We start from the raw sequence: 15,966 nt of genomic DNA, 5'->3' as shown, positions 1-15,966 counted from the left end.
TTTTGAACCTGAAGAGGCTGAAGCAAACCCTAGACTGAATCTGTAAGATGATAGTTGTAGCAGACACAGATGGCATCCCACCTCTCACCTTTACCATCTTGATTCATACTTGTGAACTTCAAACTGCCAACTCTTAAATTTATGTGTGTGTGTTGTTTTTTTTGGCCCTTGGGGCTTGTTTTGCAGCTAGACAGCAGACCAGAAATTATAGGCAATTAATAGCTCCCAGGACAGCTACATATAAAAGAATGAAATTACAACACTCCCTAACACCATACACAAAAATAAACTCAAAATGGATTAAAGACCTAAATGTAAGGCCACACACTATCAAACTCTTAGAGGAAAACATAGGCAGAACACTCTATGACATAAATCACAGCAAGATCCTTTTGGACCCACCTCCTAGAGAAATGGAAATAAAAACAAAAATAAACAAATGGGATCTAATGAAACTTCAAAGCTTTTGCACAGCAAAGGAAACCATAAACAAGACCAAAAGACAACCCTCAGAATGGGAGAAAATATTTGCAAATGAAGCAACTGACAAAGGATTAATCTCCAAAATTTACAAGAAGCTCATGCAGCTCAATATCAAAAAACAAACAACCCAATCCAAAAATGGGCAGAAGACCTAAACAGACATTTCTCCAAAGAAGATATACAGATTGCCAACAAACACATGAAAGAATGCTCAACATCATTAATCATTAGAGAAATGCAAATCAAAACTACAAAGAGATATCATCTCACACCAGTCAGAATGGCCATCATCAAAAAATCTACAAACAATAAAAACTGGAGAGGGTGTGGAGAAAAGGGAACCCTCTTGCACTGTTGGTGGGAATGGAAATTGATACAGCCACTATGGAGAACAGTATGGAGGTTTCTTAAAAAACTAAAAATAGAACTACCATACAACCCAGGAATCCCACTACTGGGCATATACCCTGAGAAAACCATAATTCAAGAAGAGTCATGTACCAAAATGTTCATTGCAGCTCTATTTACAGTAGCCAGGACATGGAAGCAATCTAAGTGTCCATCAATAGATGATTGGATAAAGAAGATGTGGCACATATATACAATGGAATATTACTTAGCCATAAAAAGAAACGAAATTAAGTTATTTGTAGTGAGGTGGATGGACCTAGAGTCTGTCATACAGAGTGAAGTAAGTCAGAAAGTGAAAAACAAATACCATGTGCTAACACATATATATATGGAATCTAAAAAAAAAAAAAATTCTTCTGAAGAACCTAGGGGCAGGATAGGAATAAAGAAGCAGATGTAGAGAATGGGCCTGAGGACATGCGGAGTGGGAAAGGTAAGCTGGGACAAAGTGAGAGAGTGGCATGGACATGTATACACTACCAAATGTAAAATAGATAGCTAGTGGGAAGCAGCCACATAGCACAGGGAGATCAGCTCAGTGCTTTGTGACCACCTAGCGGGATGGGATAGGGAGGGTGGGAGGGAGACGCATGAGGGAGGAGATATGGGGATATATGTATAGCTGAGTCACTTTGTTATAAAGCAGAAACTAACACACCATTGTAAAGCAATTATACTCCAATAAAGATGTTAAAAAAAAAGAATGCTAAGTGGTAAATTTTGAAATCTAATTTTATATTTAATATTTCAAAAATCTCCCTGTAACCAAAGGCTACCCCCATTAGAACAGTGGTAAGGATTCAGGTGTTATTATATTTCACTGATTCCTTCTTTACAGGATATTAGAGAATATAAAATATGCTTCATCAGAGAAGGAAATGGATGCTTATTATTGTGCCATTGACAAGCTGAGAACCTTGGGGTCAGAGCAATCAAGAACATCTACCTGTCACATACTAATGGTAAGTGTGTGTAAAATGTAAGAGGAAGGAAGATTTTTCCTAACCCTATAGCTTTCATTATATTCACCTATCTGTCCTTTATATCTTTGATTAATTCCATTTAGGGGCACATAGATGTTTTCACAGACAGTTTATTTTGATACACAAAATGGAAAAACAAAGGACCTTTTTTCATTTTGCTTAAGCTTTAACTTCTAATTGAAGAAACTCACCTGGAATAAGCTTTACAATAGTGAGTACATTTTGTGAGTCAATTGTCACTTAAAACATATAATTCCTGAAACAAATTGGTTTACATGGACTTTAATTTTTGTCCTACTGTTTACTTTCTCCCAATAAAATATGCACCAGATGGATGTTAAGAAAATGGATTGAGTGAGACAATACATTTTTGCAAAGGTGATTTCTCCTCAAGTAAATCCGTTCCTATTACTTCACCAAAAGTTTATGTCTAAGGAGGAGAAAATCGACTATACAAATGACTAACTATTAAACAGAACATATAATGTTTAGGGACAATTCTCTATGGGTCACTTGCAATTCTGCGTATCTTGTGAGGCAATGGCTGCCCTTTGTCTGATCTTTTCAACAAAGTCTGTGTATCAAACAGCCTTGGAAGTTATAAATAATGTCTCCAGAGCAGGGGGGAGGCATGCTTTCTGCCCATTATACAAAATTCAGGTTTCCTAAGCACAGGGCTCCTTTCCTGCAATGCAACTCACTGTATGTTCTGGTGTCACCTGGACCTCTCCATGTCACTCTCTGGTTACTGGGACTTGGGTAACCAGTGTAAGAAAATGCATATACTCTGGCTACTACTATTGCTTTGAGTAATAACGTTCTTTATCTCTTACCCAAGCGTCTTGTGTTTTCTGCCAGCATCCATGAAACTGTGACAGGCTAACTTGTTAGCTTGCAAGAAGAATAAAAATCTTAGCTTCTTCACAGCTCTTGACAGCAACCAAATACCTCTGTTTTCCTATTTGCAAAAAAAATATAACAAAATTAGCCTTTAAAATAGCATTTAAGGGCTTCCCTGGTGGCGCAGTGGTTGAGAGTCCGCCTGCCGATGCAGGGGACACGGGTTCGTGCCCCGGTCTGGGAAGATCCCACGTGCCGCGGAGCGGCTGGGCCCGTGAGCCATGGCCACTGAGCCTGCGCGTCCGAAGCCTGTGCTCCGCAATGGGAGAGGCTGCAACAGTGAGAGGCCTGCGACCGAAAAAAAAGAAAAAGGCATTTAAAATTTTCCTTTTGCTCCTATTTTTGTTTTAATATGTATCATAAGTCTGAATTTCTTCAAATCATTTAACTAGCTTCAAATATATGATTAAAATGTGAGATATGTAACATGATGAAGAGTGAAACTGTAAATCAAGGAATATAGTTTTGATATCAGTTATTTATGAAAGTGACGCTACAACCATTTTAACTTGTCTCCTTGTAGCACTGTTTTCTTTTTTAACAGAACATCAAATTCACTGAGGTTAAGTAATGATGATAAAATTGAACTCCCTATTGTTACATATACATTATTTTTACTTGTTTATATCCATATTTTTTACTTTAAATGTTGTCAGAACTGTAAGAATAACATATGTGTATATATTACACAGGTATATATTATTTAGATCTAAATTTATATACATTTCAGTATTATTTATATACTTATGTTATATATAAATTTATATATTTTTATTAACATACATTTGAGGAATATGTGTGAATATTTAAGCCACATCACTATAAGCTCCTTTGCTAATTACTTATCTAAACCTGAATTTCTTCTGTATTTAAGCAGAATAAACAATTTAAAATTGTAGGCAACAAATTAATTCTACTCATAATCTGCATTGATTATCTTATATACTTATCTAAAATAGTTGTACACAATGTTTGTATGGTGTTATATGTAAGAACATGGGGGAAACAAAGGTATTTAACTACTGAAAAATTTCATGACTTTCTGTCATATAGGCTTTTGTCCTATCCCCTTCCCCATGTATTTTCTCTTTTGAATTTTAAGTACTGCACAATTTCAAACATGTGCTCCTATGGAGAAGAAGGGACATGCAGTTTTACATCCAGGTGTGATGCAACAGATATCATCACTGAGTTCTGTATACACAGAACAGTATTACCAGTTCCATGTCATAGTTATCTATACTACTATAGTGCTTGCTAGAGCAGGGAATATCTTCTCCCTGGATTTCATCAGCATCAGGATTAATTTGCTGGCCTCAGTGTTGACCAGGATACTGGTGCTGGTGGGGTTAGAGATCTGGACATCATCACAAAGCTATTTCTATCACCAAACAACAAGGACTACCCTAAAGAATAGGCACAGTTTTAGTAAATCATTTTTATGCAGTTGCACTTGATGTCATTACGGGAAACTTGGAAGCTAGAATTAGAGGACATTTTTGATCCTTTAAGAAACTTTCCTAGCTCAGCAGACTATGAATACTGTTAAATCTCTTTCAGAGATAGTATCAGCATGATGGCGTACTTAGGATTGGACCCTAAAAACCCATATAAGTCAACATGAAAAAAGATTTTGGACATTCACTACAGTGCTATCAGTTTGAGAATGTTTGACGTCTGTGCTTCCTCTTCTATTATTCCTGTTTTTAGATTAGAAACTCGAGAAAGGCAATGCTAACATTTGTTCCTAATTGCTAGGCAGTATGCTAAAAAATAAAGATAAGCAGAAAATAAAACAAAAATGTTGATGGTTGTTATATCTAAGTTATATGATGATAGAAGTATTTTTTTTGTTCTTTAAAGCTAATTCTATATTGCCAAAAATCACAACTCATTCTCGAGCCTAATCCCTGGAGACAGATGTAAAAACAGAATTCATAATTGGTTAAGTCTTAAAGACTGGGGCAGAGATTAAGAATATGGTGAATATTAGCACATGAGATACTGTCCTAAGACGCTGGGTTTTTGCTGATGGGTAGAGGGTCACTGATGAGATATGGAGTTTAGGGATAACGGAAGTAGTAGAGATGGGGTAGGGATGCCTGTTACATGAATTACTTGCTAAAATAAGTTAGATCTTAATAGCTGGTTTGTGGTTAAAAAAAATGTGAATATCAAAATATGATCTACATGAGAATGACCATATCAAATGCCTAGGTAAAGCCCAGTGATCAATATGGTGAGCAGTCTCAAAGAGAAGTAGTCTATTTTGAGCAAAATACCACCGACCTGTGAAATGAACAGTCAAAAAGCTTATCTTTCTGTAACAGGGTATAGATAATATACAAATATCTCACACACTACATCTGACTCTCTTCTTTGGGGCTTATGCCTTGAGGCCACATAAACGTGTTTGCCATAAGTTAGTTTATTATTCTCTTTCATTTTAAGTAACTTATTGAATATTTCCTGTACTTTTATGGTAATTTTACAGTAATTTGCTTCCATTATGGTAATAATGAACGTTTATCAGCAACACTGTAAATAGTTAAACTACCTACATTTTTTTTTAACAGTCTGGCTTCAAAAATTGCTCACCTAGAACTTATCTAGCCTTAATTACAAAGCAATGTTACCTTGTTCTTTTTGTTATTGTGATATTTGGGATTGGGTTAATTATGACCAACAAATATTAGGAATCGATTCTAGATGAAGGAGTAAGATGGGCTCTGAAATGTCTAAGAGATAGAAAGATCAGTTGAAGGATGTATATACAATATCATCACAGCCATGTGAAAAGGGAATTCACATGGAAAATTACTCAAATACTTGGTGTATACAAAGCTAAGAAGGATTACGTAATACTTAACTTATGCTTCACCAATGCATTAAATAAAGTGGATAATTAAACATTATCAGTAAAACTTGGGTATTCCTGTTTTCTTAAAGTTCATGTTGTTCTATTCTGAATCATATCGTATTCTTATAATTCTTATACAATATTCATAGAGGCTATTCACAAAACCTAAATGTACAAATGCATACACATATGTAACCCATCCCCATCAAGATATAGTATTATTCCACCACCTCACAAAGATCAGTCATGCCTTTCCCAGCCAATTCCAATAGACCACCTCCACATCATTCCTCTTAAACAGTTCTGATTTCAACTATAGATTGGATTGGCTCATTCTAGAATTTTTAACAGCTTTATTAAGGTGTAACTGACATACAATAAACTGCATATATTGAAAGCACAAAATTTGATAAATTTTGGCATATGAATACATTCACGTAACAACCAGCACAAGCAACATAATGAATATATCCATCATCCCCAAAAGGTTCCTCATGCTCCTTCGTAATCTTTCACATCCCTCCCAGTCCACAGGCAACCACTGAATGATACTCTTTACGTCACTATACATTCGTTTTCATTTCCTAGAATTGCATATAAATGAAATCATACAGTATGAGTTATGTTGTTATGTGTTATGTTCTTTCACTCAAAATAATTATTTAGAGAGTCATGTATGTTATAGCATGTATCAACAGTTTGTTCCATTGTATGTATACACCAAAGTTTGTTTATCTATCCCTCTGTTGATGGACATTTGAGTTCTTTCCAGTTTTTCACTATTACAAATAAAGATGCTATGAACTTTCATATAAACATCTTTGCATGGATATAAGCTTTCATTTCTCTCAGGTAAATACCTGGTGGTATAATAGCTAGGTCATCTTGCAGGTATGTGGTTAACTTTTTAAGAAACTGCCAAACTGTTCTCCAAAGTGGATGTACCAACTTACATCCTCACCAGCAGTCTCTGAGAGTTCCTTCACATCCTTGGCAATACTTGGTATGAGCAGTCTTTTTACTGTGCATATTCTGATATGTGTGTAGTGGTATCTCATTGGGATTTTAATTTTTATTTCCCTAATGATTAATGATGTTGAGCATCTTTTCACGTGCTTCTCTGTCATTCTTAACTGTCTTTCAGTGAACTGTCTGTTTAAACCTTTTGACCATTTATATTGGGTTATATGTTTTCTTATTATTGAGCTTTAAAAGTTCTTTATAAATGCTGGGTAGCTTTTTACCATATATATGTTTTGCAAATATTTTCTCCCACTCTATTAGTTGTCTTTTCGTTCTCTTAGCAGTGTCTTTTTGAAGAACAGATGTTTTTAATTCTGGTGGAATCCAATTTATCAATTTGTTCTTTTATGAATTGTCCTTTAGAAGTAGTATCCAAAAAATCTTTGCCTAGCCCAAAAACCCAAAGGCTTTCCCCTACGTTTCCTTCTAGCAGTTTTATAGTTTTGGATTTTACATTTAGATCTGTGATCCATTTTTTGTTATTTTTCTTGTACAGTGAAAGTAATGGATCAAAGTGTGTGTGTATATTTCCAATTGTTCCAGTATCATTTTTTGAAACGACTATCTTTTCTTCACTGAATTGCCTTTGTACCACTGTTGACAATCAGTTGTTTATATATGTTAGAGTCTATTGCCAGTTTTTCTATTCCGTTCCATTGAGCTATTTGTCTATCTTTACAAAAATACCACATTGTCTTGCTTATCATACTTTATAATGTCTTGACATGAGGTAGTGTCAGTCCTCCAAATTTCCTTTTCTTTTTCGAAGTCATTTTGGCTATTCTTGTCCATTGTATTCCCACATAAATTTTAGAGTATATCAATTTCATTAAAAAAAATAAAGGTCTTCTGGGATTTTGATGGAGATTTTGTTGAACCTAGAGATATTTGGGGGAGAACTGACAACTAAATGGTCTCATTTTCCAATCTCTAACTCCTTTATTTCATTTATTTCCTTTTACTGAGCTGGCAGGTGTCTCTTTTACAATGTGGAATAAAAAATAGTGATAGTAGCTATTCTTATCGAATTCCCAATTTCCAGTGGTTTTCCACTAAGTATGATGTTTGCAATGGAGGGTATTTTTTTGGTAGATATCCATTATCTAGTTTGATAGCATCTCTTTTTATCATGAATCAATATTGATTTGTATAAAACAATTTTCTTTATCAACCTGTATATTTGTCTCATTTAATATGACATTGTGTTATGCCAGCCCTATACTTATTTGTCCTCAGAGTCACTCCTTACTCTTTCTTTGCTCTGCTCTGTAGTGTTTTGGAGATAACTCCCGCAGGCTGCAGCTCCTAGGTTCTCCAATATTTGGCTACTATCAAGGATCGGGCAACAAGGACACCAGCAGATTGTAGTCCAGGAGGAGAGAAACAGTCAGACATTTTCTCCTTCTCCCTTTCTCTCTCTGAATCAAGTGGCTTCTCCTTCAACGGTTACATCTTCTCTATGACTCTAGCCCCCAATATGTTGGTTAACCATGGTTCTGGATCCTGCTGACCCCAACTCCCAGTCTCCAGTAACACTACCTCGTCTCTTTGTCTCTCTATCCTAAAGATGGGAGTGATTTCCTCAAGTTGTGAAGTATTGGTTTTCCTGACTCTATTCTGTTTGGCTTCTCCCATTATTTGAGTAACCAATTTCTTGCATTAAATTCTACCTGAGTTATCGATTGAAAGTAACTTCTGTTTTCCTGAATGATCTCTGACAGTTGCATTTGTAATTATTTTGTTTGATTTTCTAATGTGAAACTCTCCTTTCACTCCTAGGAAAAACTCAATTCAGTCATAAGCAGTTAAATGTGTTCAAGTCCCTTATATCATATATAACCAAAACAAAACAAAGCAAAACACCCACTGGGACCCTGAAACCTCTCTAAATAATTCTCTGCTTCTCTCCTCCTCTTCACATCCTTCTCCAAAATAATTTTCTCCACTTACTAGTATTTGTGTGTGTTTGCATGTATATGTGTGTGTGTGTATGTATATATATGTATATAGATATTCAAAAAATTCTAAGAACATAAGGAATACAGAGACATTCAGCTTGTAAAAAATTCCAGCACTACACATAAAGCTCTATTAGCATTACTTGTGGGAAACACCCCAAGTGGTACTCAGAGGGATATTTATAGCCTTAAATAAATTTATTTTAAAAATAATGCAACTGCTATGGAAAACAGTATGGAGGTTCCTCAAAAAACTAAAAATATAACTACCATATGATCCAGCAATTCCACTTCTGGGTATTTCTTGGAAGAAAATGAAAATGCTAACTTGAAAAGATATATGCACCCCCATGTTCATAGCAGCATTATTTACAATAGCCAAGATATGGAAACAACCTAGATGTCCACCAATGGATGAATGGATAAAGAAAATATCATATATATATATGTATGTATATATATATACATAATGTAATATTATTCAGCCATAAAAAGAAGGAAATCTTGCCATTTGCAACAACATGGATAGACCTTGAGGGAATTATGCTAAGTGAAATAAGTCAGACAGAGAAAGGCACTTATATGTAGAATTTAAAAAAAAAAATGAACTCAGTGATACAGAGAAACTACTGGTGGTTGCCAAAAGCAGGGGGTGGAGAGTGGGCAAAATGGGTAAAGGTAGTCAAAAGGTACAAACTTCCAGCTATAAAATAAATAAGTCCCGGGGATGTAATGTACAGTATGGCAACATGGTTAATAATACTGTATGTGTATATTTGAAAGATGCTAAGAGGGTAGATCTTAAAAGTTCTCATCACAAGAAAACTTGTAACCATGTGTGGTGATGGGTGTTAACTAGACTTATCGTGGTGATCATTTCACAATATATACAAAAGTTGAATCATTATGTTGTATACCTGAAACTATTATGATGTTATATGTCAATTATAACTCAGTTTAAAAATAAAATCCATTAAAGAGAATAGAAAGCATAGAGACCATAGGAATAAGAAATTAGGGAAAAGAACAGGCTAATTTGAAAAAGAACTAAAACAATATCTGGAAATAAAAATATAGTTATTGAAATTAAAATCCCAATGGACAAAAAAATTAGAAATATTTAAAACATGCAAAAAATTTCAAGAAACTAGAGGAGCACCATATTAAACCCCCCAAAAGAGAATGTATGAAATAGTGTAGAAATGATTAATTAAAAGACAATGAAAAAAAAAAAAAGGGCTTCCCTGGTGGCGCAGTGGTTGAGAGTCCGCCTGCCGATGCCGGGGACACGGGTTCGTGCCCCAGTCCGGGAGGATCCCACATGCCGCAGAGCTGCTGGGCCCGTGAGCCATGGACGCTGAGCCTGCGCGTCTGGAGCCTGTGCTCCGCAACGGGAGAGACCACAACTGTGAGAGGCACGCGTACCGCAAAAAAAAAAGTCCTCTTGACCCATATTTCTGAATATCTCTGGTCGTGTTTTCAAAACCATCAGGGCTCCTGCCTGATATATCATGCCCCTTTAGATCCTAAGGCTATGACATGCCTCGGGGCCAAAAAACCAAAACATAAAACAGAAGCAGGGCTTCCCTGGTGGCGCAGTGGTTGAGAGTCCGCCTGCCGATGCAGGGGACACAGGTTCGTGCCCTGGTCCGGGAGGATCCCACATGCCGCAGAGCGGCTGGGCCCGTGAGCCATGGCTGCTGAGCCTGCGCGTCTGGAGCCTGTGCTCCGCAATGGGAGAGACCACAACTGTGAGAGGCGCGCGTACGGCAAAAAAAAAAAAAAAAAAAAAAAAAAGACAATGAAGCCAACTAACAAAAGCCTACTCTTTGAAAACGCTGATATAACTGACAGTTTTATAGTTATCATCAATTACAAAAGAAAGAAACAGAAGTAAGTGATATTAGTTGAATAATATTATACAAAATATAGGTGCAGAAGGAATTTAAATATTCTAAGAGAACAGTATAAATATTACCAAATGGAGGACAAGGATAGGTTTCTACATAAATATATATTTCATCTAATAAATTCAGAAGGAATAATAGAAAGAGAAAATTAACATTGTGTAACTCTCAATTAGTTAATGGATAAATATGCTAATCTTCAAAGACTGCAAACATCAACACAAATGGAGACAGACATTAGGTTCCTAGTAATATAAGTGCACAGTATCACCTATGGAGCAGTCTTTCCAGAAGAAGAAAGAAAACAAAGAGAAAAAAGTTAAACCTTAATCTGATCTAACTTCAACCGATTTAAAGAAATACAAGGGGAGAAGGACACCAGTGTTGGCATCAGCAAAATCCAGGCCATACGAAACTGGACTGAACATAAGATGAGGGTTTTTCCCCCCTGAACAACAGCAACAAAATGACAAGGAAAAAGAAGTAATGTATCTATTGGAGAGGGGGGAGGATAAGATCTATAAATTAATGGACATAAAAAACAATGACAATGAACAGACTTTACTTGACTCTAATTCAAGGATAAAACATTTAAAAAATATGTCAGGTAAATGTGAAAAGTAATTGGACATTTGATGATATCACAGAGTTAGTTTTTTTAAGGTAGAATATGTATAATCCTACCATATAAGGTTTATATTTCATAAAGAGTACTTATCTTTTGGAAACCGGCACTGACATATTTAAAGATGAAATGGTATTATATCCAGGATTTGTTTCTCATTATTTCAGTGGCAGAGATTGGAGTACCTATGGGTATAAATGGAACCAGACTGACTATGTATTGATAATTGTTGATTCTAATGTCAGATGTGTTGGTTTTACTACACTAGTCTCTCTATGTTGTATATGTTTGAGAATTTCTCCAATGAAAAGAATATACATGTTGCCATTAAATTTGAAACCCCAATGAAAATAGACCATTATTTAGAAAAAATATTAATTACCCAATTGATCCAAAAAAATAGAAAACTGTAATTGAGAAATACAAACTGAAACTCTCCTCAAAGCTCCAGCCACCTTCAAATGTTTCAGGACAAGGCAGTTCTGCCATATAATAAGCAAAAAATGAACCATTATCTTATGTAAACACATCCAAAGCATACAAAAAGATGGGAAATCTTTCAACTCATTTTCCCAGGCTAGCTCTCCTTGATAAGAAAACCAGCTGAGGACACCCCGAAAACAGAATACTTGAGCCAAGCTCACCCACACACAGGCAAAGATCCTAAATAAACCCATAGAAGTTTCAATACAGCAGTGAATTAAATGTAGAAAAACGAGGCTGAATCCAAGAAATGTAAAGATGATATAACATTAGGAAAAAACTGCCTAAAATATTACCACATTAACAGATAAAATTTTAAAACGCTTTGACCATGTACTGAAATGCAGAAAAAGCTTTTGAAAAGAACTCAACACTAATGCATAGTAATACCATTTAGCAAACTGACATTAGAAGGGAATTTTCATTTCCTAAAATCTACAGCAAAAGAACTGAAATGTGAAACGCAAAGTGTTAGTAGCATTCCCGTTAAGGTAAGGAAGAACACACAGCAAGCAGTATGCTACCAACTCTACTGTTCAACACTGGACTGGAATGCATAGCCAGAGGATAAGAATACAAAAATAAATAAATGTTAGGACTATTAAAAAGAAACAAAAGTTATTCGTTGTAAATTTGATCATCATTTTAGAAAATCCAAAGGATTTTGTACAAGTATCAAATGAAGGAGCCCGTTACCAAGGCGGATATGTTGAGAAATATAATACAGATGTACAAGAATCACTTCTATAAGATCCTCAGGAAAGCCTCTGAGCATTTGGAGCTAGTCTTTGGCCTTGACGTGAAGGAAGTGGATCCCAACAGGAATACTTATGTCCTTGTCAATAAACTGGAACTAAGCTATGATGCAAAGCCGAGTGATGACAGAGAGGTTCCCAAGACTGGTGTGCTGATGACTGTTCTGGGCGTGATCGTCAGGAAGGGCAACTGCGCCACTGAGGAGCAAGTCTGGGAATTGCTGAATATAATGGGGTTGTATGCTGGGAGGAATAACTTCATCAGTGGGGAGCCCAAGAAGCTCATCGCCAAAGATTTAGGGCAGGAAAGGTACCTGGAGTACTGCCAGGTGGCCAACGGTGATCCGCCATGCTCTGAGTTCCTGTGGGGCCCGAGAGCCCGCACTGAAACCAGCAAGATGAAAGTGCTGGAGATTCTGGCCAAGATCCATGATACGGTCCCCACTGCCTTCCCACCCCACAGTGAAGAGGCTTTGAGAGATGAGGGAGAGAGAGCCCGAGCCAGGGCTGCAGCCAGGGCTGGCATTGCTGCCCTGGCCAGCGCGCGCTCCAGGGCCATAGCCAGCAGCTTTTCCTGCCCTGAGTGAAGGCTGAGGAAGATTATTTAACATGTTCAAAGAGAACAGCTAATGTTCTCATTAGTGGAAGGTTGGGGCAGGGCTGGAGAAAACAGAGTATATAACATGTCTGTGCTCCTGTTCTATGTAGTAACTTGGATAAATTTGCCTAAATGTTGCTCCTTTTAGTAGAAAGTTTAAGTAGCTTCAGAATCTGAGTTTATGAATGATGTAAATCAGACATTTATTGATGTTTATGAGGTTTAAGAGTAAGAGTTTTACTATTTTATAGAATTGGGAAATTTTCCATCTCATTTAGTTATTTGGAACAAGATAACATGTCATTGGGTTAGGCATTTCCTTGGAAATGTGAAAAGAAATCAGCAGTAAAATGGTTGGGATCAAGAAATAGAGGAGAAAAAGTAAAAGGCGATAAATATTTGCATTCCCTTATCACGTTTAGTCTGTTGTTCTGTAAAATTAAGAGATATATACTTGGATGTGCTTACTTTATTCAAGAATGTAGAATTAATTACATCATAAGAAATTAGACCTCTTGCACACTGTCTCATCTATTTCTCAAACATTCCATGAGCATCTGCTCTTTGGCAGGCTCTGGGCTACTACTGGGAATGTCAGGAAAAACAAGACCAACTGTGCCCATAGAATTTTAGAGTCTAGGAACAGTTGTAAAGTAAGGAAGATAATGAGATACACCCTAAGACCTAAGGACAGGTCAAAAGGAGGAGAGGACATAGGAGGATCCAGAAGAGAGCAGTCAAGTGTAAATGCCCTGAGGCCAGTGGGTTTGGGAAGTGGCAAGTCCTTCAGTGTGAGTCAGTGCTGTGGTAAGCTGGGAGGCGGGTCAGATGAGGCTGTGGGAGTGGTGGGCAAGGGCCAGACCCTCAGAAGGTGTGTCCAGAGTTGAGAGACTAAAGCCTGAAATGGAAAACTTCTAGCAGTTACGTTTGAGTCATGGATAAACCAGAGAAAGTTCTCCACCTGGGATAAGAATGGAAGGTGACCTACATCCTTTCCAGTGTCCTTTTCCCAGTGCAGTTGAGCACAGCACATGAACTATGTGTTTTATGCTCATCATCCCCAGGGAATTTCTGAGAAATAGGGGTGATCATCTATGACATGCGTGTGGTCAGAAGCCACCATGCTAGCAATCTTTGCTCTGGCCTGGGAGAGACAGAGTCCACTACATTTGAAGTTCATCTTATTTAGGTTGTCTTGTGTGTAATTTGGCAAACTCCAGGTTAGGGCTAGATTTTTTTTTTTTTAGGGCTAGATTTTTAATGGGACTGAAATAATGAAAATAGAGGTGGTTTGAATGGAAGGACAGTTGGAAGGGATGGAAGGAGTTGGTGCTTGACACAAATTCTGGAATCCCTAAGTTCCACCTGGGGGAGATTCCCCTAGACACACAATAAATAACAAAACCTCAAAAACTTATGTAGTAAGTAATTTAGTTTTACTTGCTAAGCATCATGTTAGCTAATATGCCATATCATAGGGTGCCCCATATTCTCTGATATCTCTTGGATTAAAAAAATCACAGAGCAGATTTTGGTAGGGTCTGGGGTCAAAATAATAACAGTAATAACTGCGAATCATGAAAAGACTCAATACTTGCCAGACACTGTGCCTGGTGCTTTCATACATTACATACATCCCAGGAGTCCTACACAGCAGGGCTTATCAAACTCACTTCATAGAAAAGCCTCACAGAGCTTCGCAATTTTCCTGGCTTCACATGGCTCATGAGTGTCAGAACTGGGACTAGACCTCTGGTCTGAATTCATTTAGGGCTCTCACTGTTCCACTCCTTGAATAAAGCAGTTGCTCTGTCTCTTAATTCAGTTCTACTCTCAACACTCCACAATGTCTTTTAGGCAATGAAATGAAGGACCCTGTTGCCAATGTACTAACGCCAGGTATAATAAGTAAAAATTAAAATGAGAATTAAAAACAATTCAGGATAGGCTGTGAGCTTAGTTTACCTAGGCTCCTCCTGCCCCTACCCCCAGAGATCCTTGAGATCTGACTCTGCCCTAATCCAGCACTTCCAGAAATATATCACTCTTGGCCTGGGTCTTCCTCCTGTCACAATCTAGATCCTGACTTGCTGTCTAGTTTCCGTTCTTAAGGCTGCTGTCTGCTCCCAGTGGAAAAAAAAGCCCCGAATCACCTGCCTCTCCCCTGATTTAGAGCCTCCCAATCCCCACAGATATCCCCTGTCTGTCCCATCCTTGACTATGGAATCCCTCTGATAACAACAGCCCCGTCCATGTGGTTGTTCACTTTGGCAGTGAAGTTTAGACGTCTGCTCATCTGCTCTGGGCCCTTCCCCTACACTCAAAGTTTTTTCCAAATTGGCCTGTGAGTAGAGTCTGGTTTGGCACAGGATCTACGGGTTATTGGAAGATAACCCTGAAGTTAGGGAAGAGATTTTAGAAAGCGGGTGAGGTTAGTAAGAAAGGAGAATTTAACCTGGGATTTATTTGAGACTGACCACTGAATCCATACACTGAAGAGTGAGCTTAACTAAGTGGCCAAGAACCAAAGCTTCTTTCCTAAGTGGTAGATGAGGAAGGACCAAGGAAATCGCTATGTCACAACCATCTGCAGAGGCTGGATTCCTAAGAACTCAGGTTTTTAGGAGGATTTAGTATTTTTCTATTGCTGACAAACAAATTGCCATAAATTAAGGGACTTACAACAACACACATTTATTATCTCACATTTCTGTAGATGGGATATATGGGTGGGCTATGCTGTTTTCTTTGTTCAGGGCTACACAAAGCCCAAATCAAGCTGTTGGAGACTGGGTTCTAATTGGTAGGTGCTGAAAAGAATTGCATTCCACTCTTACTCAGGTTGCTCTCAGAATCCAGTTCTATGAAGAATTCAGTTCTTTGTGGTTGTAAGACTGAGGCCGTTTCCTTGCAGACTGTCAGCCGGAGATGCCATAGTTCCTCTAGGCCTTCCTTCAGTCCTTGCAAATGGGCCCCTGCT

General features: G+C 37.5%; 1 protein-coding gene across 1 annotated transcript in view; it reads left to right on the top strand.

Moving 5' to 3' along the window:
- LOC116747030 (melanoma-associated antigen B10-like) overlaps positions 1–12,975 on the top strand; it is a 72,001-nt gene extending 59,026 nt beyond the window's left edge. The window contains exons 3-4 of the mRNA XM_032618869.1: positions 1,733–1,856; positions 12,283–12,975. Of these exons, the coding sequence (XP_032474760.1) occupies positions 1,733–1,856; positions 12,283–12,975 (817 nt within the window). The remainder of the gene's footprint in view (positions 1–1,732; positions 1,857–12,282) is intronic.
- Positions 12,976–15,966: the final 2,991 nt, after the last annotated feature.

Source organism: Phocoena sinus, chromosome X, assembly GCF_008692025.1.
Source record: "Phocoena sinus isolate mPhoSin1 chromosome X, mPhoSin1.pri, whole genome shotgun sequence".
Taxonomy (NCBI): domain Eukaryota; kingdom Metazoa; phylum Chordata; class Mammalia; order Artiodactyla; family Phocoenidae; genus Phocoena; species Phocoena sinus.
Note: the sequence above shows the minus strand (reverse complement) of the source record. Positions and strands in the feature narration are given on the sequence as shown.